Here is a 21556-nt window from a genome sequence, read left to right as displayed (position 1 = left end):
GTCTGCATCCTTGGCCCAGGAAGAAACTGATGAATTCATAAAGTTGTCACTTTTCTTGATTGTGAGTGCTATAGAAATTTACACATTTTTGATGTAAGAGATGAACTCCTTGATGAACCACACTGCTCATAATCAGGGACACTTAGACAGGTAAGTAAAAACCTCAGAGCGTTATATTTGCATGCTTCCTACTTTGCTTGTGCCTAAAGCAGACCCAGCTGATGAGATGGAACAGCATGAGATGACACATTATCTTGATGACACTATCTAAACCTAGGGAAGGATTGCTTTAGACATATCTTTCTTCTGCTCACATACTGACCCTGTGGATACTAGCAGAATAATCGGTTACAAGTGGACTAATAGCAACATACTGCCATCAGTCCACATCTTGCTTCAGCTGCTTTTCTGACTGTAAGTTCCTACAGTGACTGCTAAACAGAAAGAAAAACATATGAATGACATTACATATGTTACATTACTAGTTTAGGCTTCTGTACAGCAAAATCATTACTGATCTACTCAATTACTCTTTGCACTCTTGTTATTTAATACAAAATTGGAGAAATAAATCTGTAGTCTTCTTTAGGTAGGGTTTTAGTTATTTTACTTTTAAAATTGCTGTAGCTAATGAAGTCTTACTGGTTTCACATGAAAGTTATCACCAGTTGCAGGTGAACTCCAAGATGGACTGAGCATTGCCCTGAACCAACTTCATTAGGAAAGAAACCAATAATTCACTATGCTATGCCAAAAAGAACATGTTAACAATATAGCAGAATATACTGGTGTTATTACACCTAGATCAGATTAATCTGTTATTCTCTTCTTTTTCTATATGCCCAGTGGGCAGAAACAGACATTTGTGAAAACCTTTAGAAGACCTTTTGAATGGCTGAAGGAGATTCTTCCAGTTAGCGTATAAGGCAGTCTATGTGTCTCAATACCCTCATCACTGTTCAAGAAAAGGGTGTCCTTGACTTTGATTCTTGCAGCATGATCAGAACCGGAATAAATGGATATCTGCTTTCTCTCAACTTGCAGCTTACCATTTACCTAAGGATGTATCTGACTAAAGATAAATCTTTAGATATCCAAAATTGTGAGCTCTGTGGTACGCATGAATTATTACAGTAATGCAAACTTTCCTCCTTAAATAATTTCTTTACTTGATTTTAAATAAGAGTGAGTAAAATATTCACAATTTTCCTTCCCCAGGAACAACTATGAATACTTCTTTCCAAATCTATGACTCTTTTAACATGTCTTGTAATAATCTACTTACCAAGGATGGCTACAACAATGTCACTCTTAAGGATTTCAATAGAGCCTCTTGACACGAAGTAAAGAGCAGTGAGAACATCTCCACAGTGCACTAAAGTGTCTCCAGGAGGAGCATGTGTTGTCTTAAATTTCATAGCCAAAGCTCGAAGACAGCCTTTACTGGCCCCCCGGAAAGCTTTGCAATTCTGAAGTAAATTTTGGTTGAGGTGCAGACAAATGTCAGCTTGTAAGCATTCTGGGAACCCCTTCAGGACCTGGAAAGGCAAGCATAAGGATTTTATGTGAATGCTGTGAAAATTCCTTTTATAATTTTTATGTTTTCTTCCTGGACAAAAAGAATGAAGTGACATACAGATAGATGTGGCTCTAAGAGCTGTCAGAGTATTAAAATTCAACAAGTGCATATCGTAATCTATATTGCAAAGTTTATACAATGTGTGTATTAATGTAAATACTAATCTATATAGTGATTACAAAATATGCTATTAAGCTTTGTTTCACTACAACAAAGAGTATCAAGGTGTAAGAATGAACATACCACAGTAAAATAACAAATAAAACAGTTAAAGGGAGAGTCTTGACTGAATTTCACCTATTTGGACTAACATCTCTATTTCTTTTTTATTGATTATAAAAGTACTATGTTTATTATAAGATATGTTTTTGCTGAAATAACCATGACATTTGTAAAATGAGAGCTATCTCAACATCAGATATTTTTCAAAAGCAGGCCATTTTATTAGGATTTTCATGTTAAATATATTCTGCTTGTGGGACTTGGATTTTTATCAGAAAAAGCAACAAGAGTCACTGAAACAAAGATGTAATGCAGATTTACATAGACAGATGATTAGTTCAGCAAACCACAGGGCTAGTTGCTGTGGTCCTTGCTCGTGTCTTACTCAGAACAATGGGAGTTTGCCTGAAGTAGAACCATGGGACTCCTCTTGGCTACCATGGCAACATTTTAATTTTGTTTAGAAGGAAAGAAGTGAGCTGTTTACAACGTACTCATTATGTGTGAGCTTTTATAAATTGTCTAGGATTATATTACCTCTGATTCTTTTTAAATATATAAAGATTTTTGCTACTGACTTCATGGGACTACTGCCCACCTTGTGATTGCCTGCTGACACATTACCAGGCACTACCCTTCCTTTGTTATATCCTGTTTTCTGCTGTCAAAGATGTGAATGGAATACGACTGGCTATAACTGTTGCATATTTCTAAAGGCAAAACCTGTACTGATGCTATAAGTCTTATGAATATGTGAACAGGATGTGTCTTTTTGTTATTAGAGCAGTCTACTAATTCATTACTCTTTATCCTCTGCGTTATTTTTCTATAAATGTGCAAATATTTCTGCACAGAAAAAAAGATATATACAAAATTATTAACTTGTTGCTATATTAATTTCTACTTCAGCACAATAAAGGTCTGTGCACTCACTCTTTTTGCACAAAGATATTCAGAACTCATGTCCCTTGCTAACAAAGAAGATGAACACATTTCTGATATGAGGCTTCTGTCCACACAAGCCAGGCTATGTTTTACAAATGAAATATTAGTACCTTGAACTGAGTTGAAATGTTTCTATGATTGTTAATGGAAATCAAGGCTGTGAAATAACAAACAGAATGTTTTAATAAATATATACAAAAATTTTATGAGCTTTAGGGCATTACCACATGAAATTTATACATCCTCAGAAAAAGCCAACATTCAACAACAGTAAGCAAAAGAAAATATGATAAATGAAAAGCTTCTGTGGTGCCACTCTGTTTTCAGTATCTATCACACCCATAGAAATATCTTAGTATCCAATTACGCTTTTTATTTTAATGCTATTATATTCAAAGAAAAAGGCTGTAGATTGTATCAACTTATTTGCTGAATGACACTGAGAAACTGATAAACAAATACATCTGTCAAATGATACAAAGTTGGGGACATATTACCAGTGTTTATTTTGAAATTGTTCTCTAGTCATGTGAATATAGAAGATCTGTTAAGAATTAAGTAGTACGCTATACATCTATCTGAATAAAATTTAGAAGAGCTCCATTTCTATAGGATGCAAAATCAGAAATATATTTTGAATTCAGAAGTACTTACAAGAAAAGGTATTTTAATTGTTGGAAAGTCAGAAGCACAACTTAGAATAAATTGTATTAATTTTTCACATCAGCTGTTTACCTCATTTCTCAAGGAATTGTATTTTACCATTAAGCAAAAACCATGCAGACCAAGTGTGTTAGTTTATATTTCTGAAGATACTTTGGATATCCTTTTAAAGAAACAATTATTTTTATAACTAATTTATACTTAACATGAAACTGTTCTAAAATCATTGCATATTAGTTAATAGTTATTTATATGCCAATAACATCTGAAAGACACCAGCCTCCATTCAAGCATCTGTGACTAAAAAGTCCCTGCCCCATGGAGCTTACACTCTAAAATAGTTTTATACAATTTTCAAATGTTTAGAAGGAAAACCAAATAACATTGATTTCCAACGGAGTTTTGGAGATTATTCCATCAGTACAAGCTAGGAAATGCAAGAAAGAAGCTAATTTGAAAATAAATTTGTTAAAACATTGTTATAAACTACATTGTTAAAATGAGCTTACCATATTATGTACATTATGTAGTGAGGTATTTAATCTAAGTCCAGTAGCTGACACTATATGGAATTTGATGTTTCCAAACTAAGTTTTATGTTGTGCAGTACAGACAACACTTTGCCAAACCAAACCTTCATGTACACTTCTTATTTTTAGATTTTAATTACTGAAACAATTGTATTGAAAATTATGTTATTATAAAATGAGAATCAACATTAATACAGTATGTATACACATACTGCCCTCTCTAAATATTAGAAAGTCATCCATGTAGTCTTCAAAATCTTAAGATTAACTTAAAAATAGCCATTCCATTTCACTTCTTTTCACTTGTTGTGTGGTTTTGAAGTCTTTAAACACATTTAAGTTACACTCCAATGTGGCAAGAAAAATTCTTGAAATTATATGAATTCAAGATTAGGTAATGCAAAAAATAAAATTATTGAAAATTATAAAGCTGTAAATGTTTTTTAATGAAATTATCATAAATGAAAATCCCAAGCTAATAAATTGTTTGAATACAGGTGTGAGTCTCAATTGCTGCATTCTTTCCCGATATGTTTCTATAGTTACACTCAATATCTCTTCAGTTGTGATTCCACCAGGCCCTGGTGAGAAAAATTGTGTATTCTCATGGTTAGAATCATGTTTGGCATCAGAACTCATGAGATCAAGAGATACACAGTTATTTTTAAAAAGACGTGTAACGAGACATAAAATCAGCTTTAACTGCCCCCCCCCCCCGAAAAAAAATAAAAGAGAATCACTTAGGATGCTGTGACCATAGGCTCCAGTTGTCTCTCATTGATGGTTATGAAGCCCAAGTTCAGTTATCTCTTCCTATCTGGAATAAAACTTATTTATTGTCAAATAATGTTGATTTATCTCTGTGGCATGCTTAGAGAGGAGGAAAATGTCATTCAGAAAGATGTAAAACACTTTACATGGAATTGCAATTTAGTTGGGATAGTAGGGACCTGATTCATACTGCCTTGAAGACTGTGATCTTTTGCAAGAGGAGAGAAGTCCAGCTGCATTAACTTCTCTTTTTCAAGATGACAACAAACTATCACTCACCCATGTATCAGACACATTTGTGACAACAGAATTGGACACATCTTTGTGCCTTAACCTCAGATGACAAATAACTGTTTGGGGCAATGACAACCTTGGTTTTTTTGGATAAATTAAAAAATTCATGACAATTTTTAGATTTTCTGTCCTCAGTTCTGGAATGGGTATTGACATCTGTACCAGAGAAACTATTTAGAAAGTATCCAAACTGAAGCAAACTAGGATATTAGCTACAATAATTGTCATTAAACATGGATATACCACATTCCATACCAACAGAATCACAGAATTGTTGAGGTTGGAAAGAACTTCTGGTTGGCAAGGTTGACTGGTCCAACTCCCTGCTGAAGCAGGGCTACCTAGAGCTGGTAACCCAAGGCGATGTCCAGATGGCTTTTGAATACCTCCAAGGACGGAGACACCACAAGCTCTCTGGGCAACTTGCACCAGTGCTCAGTCATCCTCACAGTAAAATGTGTTTTCTGATGTTTGGACGAAACCTCCTGTTTCAGTGTGTGGCCATTTCCTCGGGTCCTGTCATGGAGCACCACTGAAAGAGCCTGGTTCCACCTTCTTTACACCCTCCCTTCATGTATTTGTTTACATCGATGAGATCCCCTGTGATCTTCCACTTCTCCAGACTGGCTGAACAGTCCCAGATCTCTCGGCCTTTCCAAGCATGAGAGATGCTTCAGTCCCTGCAGCCTGGCTGTCAAACGTATTCCTTTAATTCTGCATATAATCTTCTGTCACATATTTTCTCTCTTGAAATATAGATAGGATAAAACAATAAATGCCAGGAAGCAGTTGAATAGAGCACAAGAGGGCTCTTGTTTGTTGTGTGTCTGTTTAGGGTATTTTGAAATTTTGAGTTAGTATGTCTGTCCCCCAGTAGCTGTTTGCTCTGATGGAGAGTAGTGTGGGATTTAGTTCTGCCACAAACATCTGACTGTCAGATTTTCATAACATCTTCACCTAGGCTAAGCATTTCTGCAATCCAGTAGCTTTATTTCTAGCAAAAATTTAAATTTTACTATTCGTCTGATAATTAATTACAGAAATGAACTGTTTCCATGAATAGAAGGTCAAAACATTTCCAAGGGCTTTCACCATTTAGAAAAGAATGAACAAGGTCACAGGTGGCAATAATTCTGCTCCAGCAGCTCTTGGGCTCCAAATATAATAAAGATTATTAAAGGCTTTTCTGAAAAAGCCTTGTCTTCATACAGAGATTTTTTTTTTAATTTTTCAGTATATGAAGGAGTTCCTTACAACAGTTGAGAGAGAAGTGAAGCAGTGTGTGATGATGATGATGAGCTAATTCGCCTTTCAATGAGATTGAAGTCTGACAACCTTATCAAGAATTAGATTCTTTTTAGTCATTGTCACAGCACAGATGTGTGATGTTTTATGTTGAAATTAGTGGAACTGCAGTGAATCACTCTTCTATAATCTTATTTCACTTGCTGAGTACATCTGAAAGGTGATCTCTGAAACATGATACATTGCTGGATGAGGAAGACAGAAAATTATTTCAGTTTCTTCAACTGTTGACTCCTGTATCAACAGAAAAGTTCAAAGTCTGTAGAAGTTGGAAAGAGACCAGATCTGTATACTTCCAAAAACACAATAGTTGAAAAATTCATAGTTGCTCTTGTTTTTGAGACTTCAGACCACAAAATACAATGCAGTGGGAGACTGATAGAGGATCATTTAGCAACAGATGGACACTCTTGAGAATCTTTTTTTTTCTCTAGGGTCTTCTTTTCTGTTACTTAATTCAGTGCAGACATTCATGTTTTTTAAATGGTCTTATTACAGAAAATGAAAGAACAAATTTACAGCTAATTATATCTGAGGTACTTTCTGACTGGTATGTCTTATGATTTCCTTCTGACATGTAGACAAACAGCAGTACCCCTTTCCAACATGAAAGGGGTACCATTTACTACTCTTTTTTTTCAAACATGTCTAATTTGCATTACCCTTCTATTTTTGAAATTTAATTTACTTTTATAATTCTCTGCTTCAAATATATTACTGGCAGTGGTTTTATTGGTAGAATTGTTTTTGTTGTAAGAAGTGCTCACTGTGGGAGGAAAAGCAAGAATAACAAATGTAATGATGTCAATCAGGTAGGTACCAATGGCCAATTTCTTACAAAAGATACCTTAACAAATCAATGGTGAACCTGCCCTTTATTTGCTACAGTAGCATTGCTGGTTCAAGATAGGTGTGTGCTCTGCTGGCTAAGACAACTTATCACAAAGGTGAAATTAATCATTACCTTGGATATTTGCAGGAGAAGTCATAAATTTATGCATAAAATTTCTGACTTGCTCTCTTCTTCCATGGTACTGGGTAAACCCCAAAATAAAAAACCATCTGTCCCACATCCAAAATTTTCATTAATGTGTACAGTTGACTAAACACCTTTCAAAGTTTGTCCCACTTATTTACTTCAAACATTACATATTTGAACTCTCTTCAAATATGAAATAAACCAATAAAGCTCTTCAGATGCACAGAAGATCCATGGAAAGAAGGGGTGGGACAGAATTGTAAAAATTCATGCAGAACTTAAAAAAGTATTTCAAACACTAAATATATAATCTTTTTAGGGTAAGCATCATAGGCATGCTATTATCAGTGCTGGACTGATAACATGGGAATGAAAGGGAAAAAAGAAGGCAGGGAGAGTTTAGGAAAAACAGAACAGGATAGTTTAAAAAATAAAAAGAGATTGAATCTTTGGGACAGGTGGCATCTTTCATGAAACAATATGCGTTGTAAAGATTATTTTATATAATTTGACTTTGCCAGTGTATATCATAGGGATATGATTTAAATTATGCTTATTCTATAGATCAAGATTTTTATCCAGATTAAAATAAATCCCAAATCCTGTTTATCCAGTCCATGCATAATTATGTGGAACTGTTCTTAATCAAAATACATTATGTAATGGAACATAATCAAAAAGATGTAGAAATGAAGCAGAAGGGAGCAAATGAACAAATAAACAAGGTTCTCAGCATATTTCACCTGCAGGTCTTCAGAGCTAATTTTGAATTTAACCATTTCAAATGAGCATAAAGGATTATCTTCTGGGTTTTTTTATCTAAGTGGTAGGATTTTGTTTAGAAACTCAAGTTTAGTCTTAGTACAGTATTACTTCATAAGGGTTTCTGTTTAATTTCATTTATTATTTTCCATTTTTCCTGAATTCTTAAATATATTAATGGAGATAATTTAAAGCACCTTTTGAAATATATTCTCCAATTTAATTTATATATATATATGAGTACTTGTGTGTATATGTTGTATGTACATATATATATATAAAATGTAAATTAATATGTATTTCATATTTCAAAGAGAAAGAGGACTACATATTTGATTTTTCAGTCATGAAATAATAATAAAAAAAGATATTGGATGAAATTCTACCTTCAGATATTTGCAGAAAAGCTCCAAGTAAATATTGGCAGGAATCAAACATTTGTGGCATTGAGGACAGTATTAGCCCTTTTTGTGTAAATGCAAATATTTCATGCAAAATTAGTAAATAATACATGCAAGTCCAACTCATATGCACATGGTTTATAATCAAGAAAACTTCACTGGTGCTTATGCTAACATGCATATATGGTTTGAACCAAGAGCATTCACGGAAAGGAAAATGCAGAATGATCAGCGGCATGGCAACTTTGTCAGAGTGACATTCCTACAGAGCAACTATCTAATGCAAACCAATATGCACATGACCTTTTTTGGGCAAAGCACGACTTGAGTTGTGGGGTAAAACAGTGATTAATAAATGTGGTTAGATTAGTATTTTTTAATGTCTAATTTTTAGTAACCATTTTGCCCCACATCTGATTCTACTTGGATTATTTCCCTTTGCTATCTATCCCTTTATCATGCAAGAAGTTAGAATTAAAATTAGAAAGCATTGAACAAGCTCTAAACCCGACAGATAACATGGATATTCTCCACACTTTATACTGGAATTAAGTTTGATATAAATACCTCCTGCTCTTACCAGTGGGTGGTGTTATTCCATGTATTTAGGTGTGAAGCAGACAGGAAAGAGATAAATCTTTCATAAGTACAACATAAATCACACAATTCTTATATTATCCTTGCACTAAGTGTAATACATTTAAACTCGCTTTTAAAGGAAATTAAGTGATTGCCACAAAACCTGAGGGATAGATTTGTGAACAGAATAAGAAATAAAATAAACCAAAAAGAGATACTAAACTTGTTTTTTTTCCACATTTTATTTAAAAGAAAGCCTCCATACTACCTCACAGTCATATTGCAGAACATGGTCAATTTAATCCATTTAGTTGTTATTTCACATTAATAACAAATCCAAGACTAATTCCAGTACACCAATTTCTGAATTATGCAACATTTCACCTGACAACACATCCAGTTTTAGTTATTATTTCATATGAAACAGGTGTTCTTAGTACATCCATTAGTGGTAATGAATTAATTAAGGCACACATGATTTTGTAATATCTTCAGAAATAATTCAATGAGCTACTTTAGGCTTAGGCTGCACCCACCTGCAGCTTAAGGGCATGATCCTGCAAAGTGTTGAGTACCCCACAATCCCACTGCTATCAGAAGGAATTAGGGCCATTCAGTGCCACACAGGATGAAGTTACTGATGCTGCCTTCCACTGCAGTAATCCCCAGCAGAGGTTTATACACGTATCCTTGTTCTGCGCTGGTTATGTTATCCCTCTGGAGGGGACACTCATGGAAGTGGGAGGTGAAGCCCATGATATTTAATTTTCTGTCTTATTTATAAGATCTGCTTTACTTAATGGTAATGATAAGGTCAAACTTAGTGATTCAGCTTCATAAAAGCTTTTAATCAAGACCACAGTTTCTGCCGAATGCATAAAATTGTATCACTCTGACAGTCATTCACAAATATATGTACAGATACCATGTGGAAGCTGTTTGAATTTATGTCAAAATTTTGGAGGTTAATTTCTAACTAAACTTTAACAAAAATGTATAGATATTCTTGTTCTTGACAGCTTTATGGAGAGCTCTGCATAGTCTCTAATCTCCAATCCTGAATATCTCAGGGAAGTAAGGGAAGTATCCCTCTAGAGACACAGATTCACAGATCCTAAAGATGCACAATGCTCTCAGGGTCTTCAAATCGATGTCAACTTTTCAGAAAAAAATGTTGTTGTCTTCAAAAAATAAGCCAGAAATAGAGATGCTTACTTTTATTCATTATCAGACTGTGATTCCTTTTCAGCTGGCCACATAATATATATTTCTACAAGGAGACTTTACAGGTTTTTTAAAATCAAGAACAGAAAATGTGAGTGTTGTGCCTTTTTACTTCCTAGAAATGAGTTTCTGTGGATGGCTAAATGGTTAGTAGCACTGTGTTGATTTTCAGTGCAGAATTGTGTGGTTGTGATTGCAAGCGAACTACTGTTTAGATTATCATGTAATTCAAATATTTCACTTTGAAAAGAGCAGATAAACCTGCCTCTTCAACTCACTCCCAATATACCTGTTCTAGATTACACAGTAGGATTTTGAAAAAGAATTGATCTCCACAGGTTTTATAGAACAGTAACTGTAGATACCAACACACCAAAATCTTGTTTGATACTGGAAGTGGAAAATCAGGCCAAAGAACAAATAAATTCTGAAACAGGTATGTCTGAAACAAGAAACCTATGAATTTTTTTTCTCTATTTAAGCTTATAATTGTCATCTGCAATTCTCAGTGTGAATTCAGATTTCTGATATAGCTTGTGATAACCTAGTCAGTTAAGTTTTTGGGTGCCAAACTTATACTGGCTTGGTTCTCAATAATTGCTGTATATTCACCTTCTCAGGTTTGTACTTTTACAGCTTATAAATAATAAACATTTGCAATCTCTAAATTCTCATGCATTTATCTATTCCTCAGCACCGCTGCCTGAAAAACAGAACAACATACCATGTTCATGTCAATGCCATTGGTGTATGTCCATGCGTGCTGGAAGTATTCCTCAAGTCGCTGCCGCAGAGGGTTTGGGATTTGATGAAAGCGTATAAACTCCTTCACTCGCAGCATCTGCATGTGATATCGTGCAGTTCCCGAGTAGAGTCTTTGGATTATTGCAGATACATTTCCAAAAATGCTAGCGTACATTAGTGCTGGATTAAATAGAAACAAAACTTACTTAAGTCATAACACCAGCTTTTGCAGATCATGCAACAGTTCTTACAGTGTACTTTGCATGTAAAACAGCTCAGATGGCAGTATTTACATTTTCAGAGATGTGGAATTGGTTTACCTGAGGCTTTTTATTGATTTGATTGTATGAGTACCTACTCAGTTAGCAGATGAGGCTTAAACACTAAATCTTAATCAAGTTGGTAATTTTTATCTTTGGAGATTTGTAGACCTGAGTTTAGTGTTGTAAGTTGGGTTCACCTAATTCTAGAGACTTTTGTAGAATTAAAATCAGGGAACTAAGGCTAAGTTCAAACTAAGAACAAAGGCCAGAGTTAAAAAGCTATGCACACATTTATAGGTTCAGGGTTTAAATAAAAAATAAAATATAATTATGATTATCCAAATATGATGGGCCAGAGTTTCCTAAATCCACTCAAAACTCAGCTTCCTATCCCATATAGGATTTGCTTACACAAATTATACACAACGTAAAACTTCTGACAGTTTGGATAACAGATTTTGAGTAGTCAAGGAATTTGACTACTTCCTGACACTGAATGAGTCACAACATATTTTTGCATACAACGTTGCTTTCCCTGGGAATTTGCCCTTCCGGCTGCACGCTTATAATCTTATTAGCTTAGAATGTTAAGCCATTTGCTCAAACACTGAGAAAAAAATAAGATTAAAAAAACTATGGTAAAATTACTTACAGCCAATCAACATGACACAGATGGAAAAGATTTTCTCTGAGTTGGTGTTTGGAGACACATTTCCAAATCCTACACTTGTCAGACTGCTGAAGGTAAAATAAAGTGCTGTAACATATTTGTCCTTGATGGATGGTCCAGAGCTTGCATCACTCTTATTATAGTGCTTTCCTAGTTGTTCTCCTAAAGAATCCAACCAGCCAATCTTGTGAGCCAAGTAAGGTCTTTCTACATTTCCAATGGCATACCAAATGCAAGCAAGCCAGTGTGCAATTAGTGCAAATATGCACATGAGGAGCATCAGAACTGCAGCACCATATTCGGAATATCTGTCCAATTTCCGTGCTACCCTCACCAAACGCAGCAGTCTAGCTGTCTTCAGAAGACCTATTAATGTAGTTGTCTGTAAAAATAAGAAGAAATTTATCTGTTAGCAAATGTATTGTCCTGAATAGTTACCATGAGTAAATCGCTGCAAATTCCCCCCCATTTCAATGTAATCTTAATTTCATTTTCTTGAAACTATCAATTTCATTATAAGAACAGCGAAGAAAATAAGAAATGTATGTTTAAAATTAAGATATATTGAAGTTGTCATTATCTGCTCAATATTTTTTTTTCACTTTGAATATTTTACTTTTTCTGGACTCTCCAATGCACTGTAATGGACTTAAATGATCCACTAGATTAATGACTTTTTTGACATGATTAATTCTGTAAGTTATTGGAACTACTCATAATTAGTAGGCCATGTAGGTAATAAGTATTTTTGAACAAGGCTGTGTAACTATATTCGATTCTAACTTAAAAACTCCTTGCAATGCTCTAGGCACACATATTCTAGAAGAGAGAAGTAATACGTCAGACATTTGCCAAAGTTTCTTCACCCAGACACTGGCTGGGCACCCCTCTGGGCTCCCCAGGGAAGTGATCACAGCACCAAGCCTGGCAGAGTTCGAGAAGCATTTGGAGAATACTCTCAGGCACATGGTGTGACTCTCTGGGATAGTCCTGTGCAGGGCTAAGGGTTGAACTCAACGATCCTTGTGGATCCCTTCCAACTTGACATGTTCTGTGATTCTGTGACCTACAAGTATTCTTCCTGTTTGTAACGGTAAGAACACTCTATACAGGTAAAAGAAGATAAAGCAGTGTGAACAGAAAATCATGGAAAAGTTACTGTTGCCAGACTCCAGGTGAATCTTTTTGCATCTTGTATGTGTAGTGGTAGAAGCCAGTTAAAAAGTACTGTACCATTAAAAAAACAAATTGAGGCAGTTATAAACCAGGAATATATTCCAAGTTTTTTAGTGCAGACCTGCACTACTATTCATTGCATTATTTTTGAGGCTTGGATATTTTAAAAGGGAACTAAAGGTTATTAATATAAGTTTGTAAACGTCAATTAGTAAATTTCATATGTGTTTATTCCTTGTAAAAGAGATGGAAACCACTGTAAATAGGAACTATTTGATTTCAAAAATAACTCAGCTAACATTTTCTCTGCATTAAGTCTGAACATATATTAAAGTATTCAGTAAATGCCAAGACTGAATACATTTTTAATAAGTTTTTTTCCTACTTTTCTTTTTAACATGCATGTATATTACATGACACTGGAAAAGTTTTCCAAGCCTCACAAAGCACTCTGACAGTAGTATGCGTCACATTAAAGCTTTCTTGCAAAAAGTACTAGACTAGTTTTTATGTTTTATTAAATCCTTGAATCTACCATGTTTCTGAGTAAAATCCCAAAGCCTTTAGAACAAAATAAGAGTCTTTCTTGGCTGCATTTCTCAGTGAACAACTCAATATATTGTTCATATTTTATGAGTAGATGAGCAAGAGGATGTAGGGAACACTCCTTTGTTCAAGTTAACATCCCAAAGAATAATTTCAGGGTGAATGTCTCATTAGCACATAAAAAAGGTTTGTGAGCTCAACAGTCCGAGAGACTATATCCTTCAAAATGCTATGCCTAGGCTGAGATTCAGAACCATGTGAATATTGACATTAGGTAATTTTTTTTAAGGTGAATCAGGCTTGTATATTTATGATCCCTTAAGTGGGGATGAGGTGGGTATAGAGATGTATATCTCTACGTTGTGCAAGGGGCTGGATATTCTTACAATGCCCCTTAAATATATCAGATAGTAGACTGAGAATCCAGAATATGTCCACAGTGTTCCACCGCATTCTTAACATAAGACTTGCCAATATTATTCATCCTCACTGCCAATCCTATGCTTAGATACTATATCAGTGTGAGCTCTGGAGTATGTGGAAAATGTATAATACAAGCAAACTCCACCTCTTCAAGGGTGAAACTGGCATGAATGAGAATAGATTTGCTTTAAAGCATCAAGAAAGTCATCCTGAGTCTTACTTTTCTTTAGCACAGTGGAGAGGATTTGACACTAAAATATAGAGGTGGAAAGCATGATCCACAAGTTTTGATGTGCCTTACATGCTGTCCAGTTCTCAGCATAGATGTAGCCTTCACATAGTAAGAGTACACCTCCCACGTGTCACTTGGCCAGGGACAGAACTTCTTGGATTCAAAACTATGTGTCATGCAAAGTAATTTTCTTGATGTGCTGGAATACTTTGATCAGCAAAACACTCACTGTAAAAAATTTCTTTCTTATATCCAGTCTAAATTTTTCTTATATCCAGACCCTCTTTTTGTTTAAAACCATTACCCCTTGTCCTATACCAATAGGCCCTGCTAAAAAGCTTTTTCTGTTATAGGCTCACTTTAGGTACTGGAAAGCTACAATAAGGTCTCCCTGGAGTCTTCTCTTCTTCAGACTGAACAAGCCCAGCTCTCTCAGCCTGTTTTCATAGGAGAGTTTTTCCATCCATTTGGTCATCTTTGTGGCCCCTCTGCTTTCCTGTGCAGGGGGCTCCCAGCCAGATGCAGTCCTCCAGGTGGAGGGCAGTTAGAGAGGCAGAATCACCTCCCTTGACTTGCTGGCCATTCTTTTTTGCTGCAGCCCAGCATGCTGTTGACCTTCTGGGCTGCGAGCACACACAGTTCGTTCATGCCCAACTTTTTGTCAACTGAAACTCCCAAGGCTATTCTCCATGAGTTCTTCTTCCAGTATGTACTGTATGTAAAGGTATAATATCGTCTCTTAACTGTCTCTTTTTAAACCAAATGACCCACCGATGTGTGTGAGTAACTCAAACTATGTTCCAATGTGCATTAATGTGCTCTTACTTAAGCCGTATTTCATTTGCTATGGGGCCCTTTGCCATTTCTTGGCATTGTAAAGTCCTCAGTTTCTCAATAATTTCCTGCCTCACACATTTTATGTTAAAACCATCATTAACCTGCTACCTTTTTTGCAGCCTGTAAATAAACCTGTTGAATATGAGTACTATGGTATCAAACATAGTTAACTCTTTTCTGTCTCCTGAAAAAATCTCAAATAAATGGCATAATTTGGCCTTTCAGCCTATGCTCCATTACCTCAACAGTCTCTTATGAGCACTGTGCCACTGTTGAAGATTTTTATACTGTACACATAATGATGCTGAAAATGTTAGTACACACAGCAATTAAACAAAAATATTTCAACTAACCAAAAGTTCTTATTTATAGAAGCATACTGGTACTTCAACTGCCTTTGATAATTTGACAGAGGACAGTCAAAATGGTCCTGCAGATAACTGCTTGCTCAAGCGGTAATGGGTTTCCTCTTTGCCTCCCTTGAAAAACAAGGGAAGAAAAGCTGATATCAAATGCCTCTCTGACATTAGCCAGCTACCTAAATAAATAAATTTCCAGAGACTCTAACCTAATGCTGCACCATCCTAGCCTGTACTCAGTCTACAGAGTTGCTAATATGAAGGCAGACTGTGTTATGATCAGATAAGCAGTCTTCTGTGTAAAATACTTGAAATTCATTGGAATATGTTTTCCAAGTAAATTGCTAATCTGAGTACAGCAAACTGTATTGCTCTCTTCCTGAGATGTTTTCTGAGCTTGATTTTCAAATATATTCTAATTTGGAAAGGGGTAAAGTACTGATTCTATCAGTGGAGATGCAATCAGGATGATGAGGTTCAATCTCAATTCTAGAAAAAAGTGGGATTCTTTTCAGTTTGCTTTAACAGATACACTGTGTAATGGAGTGAATTAAGATGTCAAAACTAAGAGAATAAGAGTACTTTGATTTATGTGTCTTCATTTTAGCCAAACCCTATCTATTTTCTTGACTTGTTACTAAAACTAGAAGAAACATTTACTCTTACATTTTGTGAATATGCTGGATATATAGATAATGATGTACTTATTTTTATTTTCTAAGGCAGCATTTTTCCTGTTGATAGAATTTTTAATTACGTTCTTTAAAATAGTTCTGATCGCTCTTATTTGTACAAACAGCAAAAGCCTTCATGCTTTTCTGCATATTCAAGTTGTGTTCTCTCTGTCCTTAATTAAAAAAACCCTATAAATATGAAAATTCTCTTGTTGAAGCTGTACTGTCATTTGTTTGTATATTTCATTGCTGTAGGTTCTAGATGAAATGAAAGAAGGTCTAGTTATCTACATATCAGTCTAAATTTTCCCTACAACTTACCTATTTTTGAAATGAAAAATTGATAAGCATTAAAACAGGCATTATTTTAAATGCATATATCTGAAACATCTAGTAATCTTAAGCAGGACTCCCCTTGTACATGCACTTCATCTATGTGTCTTTCAAGGATCTGAGTACTTCAACTGTTATTTGTTTAAAATCCAACTCAGACTTGTCAGCTGAGAGAATGATTAAAAATAAACTTCCAAAATAATAGAAAGTAAAAAGTCCATCTACTCATTATTTTTATCTTCCCACGTATCAGGGATGTCACCTAACTTTTACAACACAGACACACAAAGAAAGAGTATGATTTACTACCAGTCATAATATTTTTTTTCTTAGTCACTTTAAGCGGAATAAAAAAATTAAAATTATATTAGTTCCCTATTTTTGAAATTGGAAAGTTAACTGTCTAGCTCTGTTACTTTCCTATGGTTGACAAAGTACAACTCAAATAGAAGCATTCAGATAGTGCTGCATGTGGTATCTGAATTATTATCTCCTGCCCTTCCAAGACTCTGTTTGATATCAAGGTGTTTTAAAGCTGGGTGAACACACATGGAGCTCTCTATAGAGCTTATGTTGTTTAATAAAAAGACTATTCAATACAACTGTTCATAGGGAATCTTATTTGAAGAATTTCTAGATAACAAAAAAGAGCTATTTCATAAAAAAGATAACCCTTATGACTGGGAAAAAAAAAAATCTATTAAACGAAAAATATTCCATTCTGACAGTTTTACATTTACTTCTTCTTGCTAAACTATAGAAAATGGATCATTGGGGAAATATTATAGCTGGCAATGTAGGAAATAAAACTGCAGTAAGTAGCAGCTTAGAAAAAGTGATTGACATATTCAATATCATGAATGAGAGAGAGAAGCCATGATGGAATGGGGAACGGGACATAATCTATATAGTCTCGCTATTGCTTACTTAAACAAACCAGTTTTTCCAGACAGTGAAACTTTTCAATTACTAGGTTTTGAGGGAATAAAGAATCAATTTACTTATATCTGTAATACTGAAAAAGTCATTACATGATCCAATAATTTCTGTTTCAAGTTCCATGGTTTTGTATTTGTGTACTGATCTGTAAGAATGCACTTGTTTCTTACTAATCCTTACATTATCTTATGTTAAAGTTATCCCTTTAGCATCACTTTAACACCTGGCACTTTGCTCTTAAGTACATCTGTAACAGGGGAGGTAGAAGAGTGATGTTCAGGAGCAAATCCAAAGAGTACTTCATCAGTGAACTTTGCAATTGGTCCCTGTTTTAATTCTTTACGTTCCACACTTCTAATCACTGTAAATAATTTTTGACAATGATGAGTGCTCAGTGATAAGAAATGGATGCAGACCACATCTGAAGGGGAATGTTGTGGTCAGAGTTAGAAGCAATGCCATTATCAAAACATTTGTGCTGTCAAAACCACAGAAAAACATATCTGCAGAGACTGAGACATGCCACAAACAATGAATGCAAAAGGTGATCAAATTTTCTCTTAAATCTAAGCTTTTTAGTCACCTTCTGAATAGTAAAGTTCTCTTCTCGTTAGAGAACTATTAATATGTTCCCTCTGTTCTTTATGTTACTCTTTCTCTTCCTATTGCTTTCCATTAACAGAATTAATTTCTACTGCATGGTATTATCTACATGTTTCTCTAGACTCTTCATTTATCTTTTGCTTGGTTTGCTGCTTTTTTATAAAAACTGCTGCATTCTGTGCATCACAAAAATCCAAACCCAATTACCTACTTGTCAGTTCGCTTTCCATCAAAAAATATGCTATAATTTTAGCCCTCCTTAAACTAAATAAAATTCTTTGGACGGAGGAAGAGTTAGGCCAGTAATCCAGAATATAGCATATATTTTATACACCTTTAGGCCATTTTGAATGCATATATTGAACACTTTTTCACTCTGCTGTATACACAGGGTGAGGATGTAAATCTTGTCTAACAAGGGTAATCCCAACTAATCTTTTTTCTTTCTTTTGATAGTCCAGATTCTTGATAAAATAGACAATAGTCAAATCTTTTTGGTAACTGGTATAGTTTACACTTCAACTAATCTGTTTTATACTAAGTAAACATCTGATCTAAAGATTTTGAACAGAGAAAATTTATTTTAGTGCTTCAATGCCAACACAGCATTATATGCATTTTTGCAGTTTTTACAAAGCAAGCAGCAATCAAAAGAGCAGTTCTTATACAAAAGTATTTGAAAAAGTCCTTCATATGCAATGTATTTATTTCATTATTTGTAAAGACAGTATCAAATATGGTATAAGTGAAAAATACTAGCTGAATTGTTCAGTGTTTTCTCTTGTTAATGAAAGCTAATATTGTACATCATTCTAAAAAGGAAGACTTAATTTTAATTTAACTTTAAAAGATGGGGTGGAATTGCTAAACAACCTGTAACTGACAAGCAAAAGATACTTTAAGGCACACGGAATATCATGGTTAAAGTAAAAAATTAAGATTTAAGATTTTATATTCATTTAAGCTTACCTCTTCAGAGCCAGAGCCAAAAATCAGCAGGTCAAAAGGTATTGCAGCAACCATGTCAATTAGGAACCAGCCTTTGAAGTAGTGAATTGCTATTTTTGCTGGGTCACTTACCACTTCTTCATTCTGGTTTACATATGTTGTTCTGAAGTTTATTAGAATGTCAATGATAAACATAATATCCACAATTAAATCTACAACATTCAGTGGGCTGCAGGAATATCCACACTCTCTCCTCTTCCGATCCTCACTATCATTCAGAAGGAAGGCAGCAGAGTAAGGAGTGAATATGGCCGTGTATATTACCAGCAACAAAATGAGCCAGTCCCAGACAGCTTTGAAAGGACTATAGTGCAATATAGTAAACTTGTTGATGCGAGGTGTCTGGAGTTTATATTCTGGTAGAACATCAGCCCCTAAGGATAGAACCTACAATAAGAAATATACCATGTCAATAAACATACAGTGTATCTGTTGAAACTTTCAGTAAACTCAGAAAATACAGGACAAACTTTAAAAGTATTTTACTGCAGTTTTGAGGATTAAGCTTCAATTGGTGTTTTGGCAAAATAAACTTCTGTGTAATTCATAATCTCTGCCAGGTCCAATAAATTCATTGACAATTTTTCACGTTAGGTTGATTCTTGTCCCCTGTAGCAACCCTTAAGTAACATATCTAGTACATACAATTTGCATAATTAAGCATGTCATCAAATTCATTTATCCACCACATGATAACCTTGCCAGCCTGTTCATGGCCAGTGAATGACTTTTCTTGCAGTGATGTAGTGCTTTTCTCCCAAAGCAAATCTTTTATCATTGGCTTAAATTCACTAAAAAGAGTCTGCTCTCATTAGAAATTGTAGGCAAACAGAAATAAAAAAACGTTAGAGGCTGTAATTCTAGTTCAGCTGAAGGTATGACAAAGAAGGATACCACAGGGGTATTGCTTTTTGCTCCACTTCTACTATTGTCAGTGTCTAAAGCTTGTTATTATTCCTTTAGAAGTATGGATTTGTTGTCTGCTGGTGTTATCTAAGTTGGATTTCAATTTTACTTGGAAGGATTATGTTTGTAAGCATTGCTTAATTCGCTGGTTCTGGAAGCTGAAATGTTTGCTTTGTTGCAAAGAACAAACATAGTGTGGGCACCAGATAAAACAAATTTCCTTTGGCTGCTCCTCCAGTCTGACTGAAATCTGACAAGGAAAAAAACCTTGAAGGATAAGAAGGTAAATTATGTTTTTACCCCTATTCAGTGTTTGTTGTAGTTATAGAGGCTGTCAGCAATGACACTTATTATTGCCTTCTGTACTGCAAGTGATCTCCAAATCCTATGGGGCTCAGATCACCGCTTCATTTTGCACAGACCAATGAACAAACATCAGATGGTGACAATCTCTAGTTACTACCCATTGTAGCAATATTAATATTCGAGAAATCTTATACCCTTTTTCCTTTACTTCTACTTATTCCTTATTTCCACGTTAATTAAAAAAATATATTTAGAAAATCATATATTGCAAAGGTTATTAAAATGAATAATTCTACTCAAATGAAATAATGATTCGAAGAAGAAATACCTTATCTGCGACATTGTCTGCTTTTATTTGCCTTTTTTTTTTTTTTACAGCTACCAGTTTGGGATTTGAGATTTCAGCTTGTTCAAGATAGAGGAAGCTCGTGCTCCTCAAAGATAATCTTATAAAATTGTAAGGGTCAGCACACTTCTTTATGTTTAACATTCTAAAAGCAAGTGTTGTATAAACATCCTATCCTTAGTAATCAGTGGGACTTCTTATTAAGTCAAGTTCTACTCTGAAAATGTTGTGAGAACACAAGGGTTAATAACCACTCTTCTTTAAACTGTGAAGGTAGAAAAAATTAAGCCATCCAAAAGATTATATGGTAGCTTCAAGCAACCATTAAGCACTGTGCTGACCTGGTGGTAGAGGTTGTTCATCAATTTTTTGTATTGTAACTAGGACTTGCACTTAACTAATGGTGCTAGCTAGTTTTTTATGCATCAAACACATTAGCTGGCAGCAAGCTGAAGCATTGCTTAGTCTTTTAAGCAGTCTTAATATTTTCAGACCCCCACCTGGTGAGTTGACAAGAATGTTTTCTTAGTATTTGAGAGCAGTGAGTACATGTGACAAGGGAATTGCTATTTATAAAATTTATATCACTGTTCTCCTGCTGGATTTACAGACAATGAAGGAAATGGATTAGACAAAAAGAACAATACAGCTTACTTCACAAGTTTCTTGCAGTTGCTTGAAAATTCCAGGCAGTGTGCCTCACTTCAGAGCAACACATAATGTAAATTGGACTTATTCCCCTGAAATCTGGCTCCTAGTCTCATTTTAGTTACATTTAGTTACATTCCTAAGTTGATTTAGACTGAATTAGGTGAAACTGAAGAGTTAAAAAAAAAGCCAATTGGACAAAATGAGGGTACAGCAGTATAAAAGTGATCGTAGCAGAAATGGATCCAACTTTTTTTGTTTTAGTTTTGTAGACACACACAAGAGAGAC

At 34.8% G+C, this 21556-nt stretch overlaps 1 protein-coding gene across 3 annotated transcripts in view; it reads right to left on the bottom strand.

The window, feature by feature from the left end:
- KCNH7 (potassium voltage-gated channel subfamily H member 7) overlaps positions 1-21556 on the bottom strand; it is a 220409-nt gene that overhangs the window by 28799 nt on the left and 170054 nt on the right. For 2 of the 3 annotated variants that reach the window (XM_032693714.1, XM_032693716.1), the window contains 4 exons: positions 19023-19448; positions 11914-12313; positions 10979-11178; positions 1286-1538 (listed from right to left, as the gene is read on the bottom strand). In XM_032693714.1, the coding sequence (XP_032549605.1) occupies positions 1286-1538; positions 10979-11178; positions 11914-12313; positions 19023-19448 (1279 nt within the window). Of the gene's footprint in view, positions 1-1285; positions 1541-10977; positions 11179-11913; positions 12314-19022; positions 19449-21556 lie in introns of all 3 variants that reach the window. The other variant, XM_032693715.1, reaches the window with a different exon arrangement.

This window comes from Chiroxiphia lanceolata, chromosome 7 (assembly GCF_009829145.1).
Source record: "Chiroxiphia lanceolata isolate bChiLan1 chromosome 7, bChiLan1.pri, whole genome shotgun sequence".
Lineage (NCBI taxonomy): Eukaryota > Metazoa > Chordata > Aves > Passeriformes > Pipridae > Chiroxiphia > Chiroxiphia lanceolata.
This window is presented reverse-complemented; position numbering and strand designations above follow the sequence as displayed.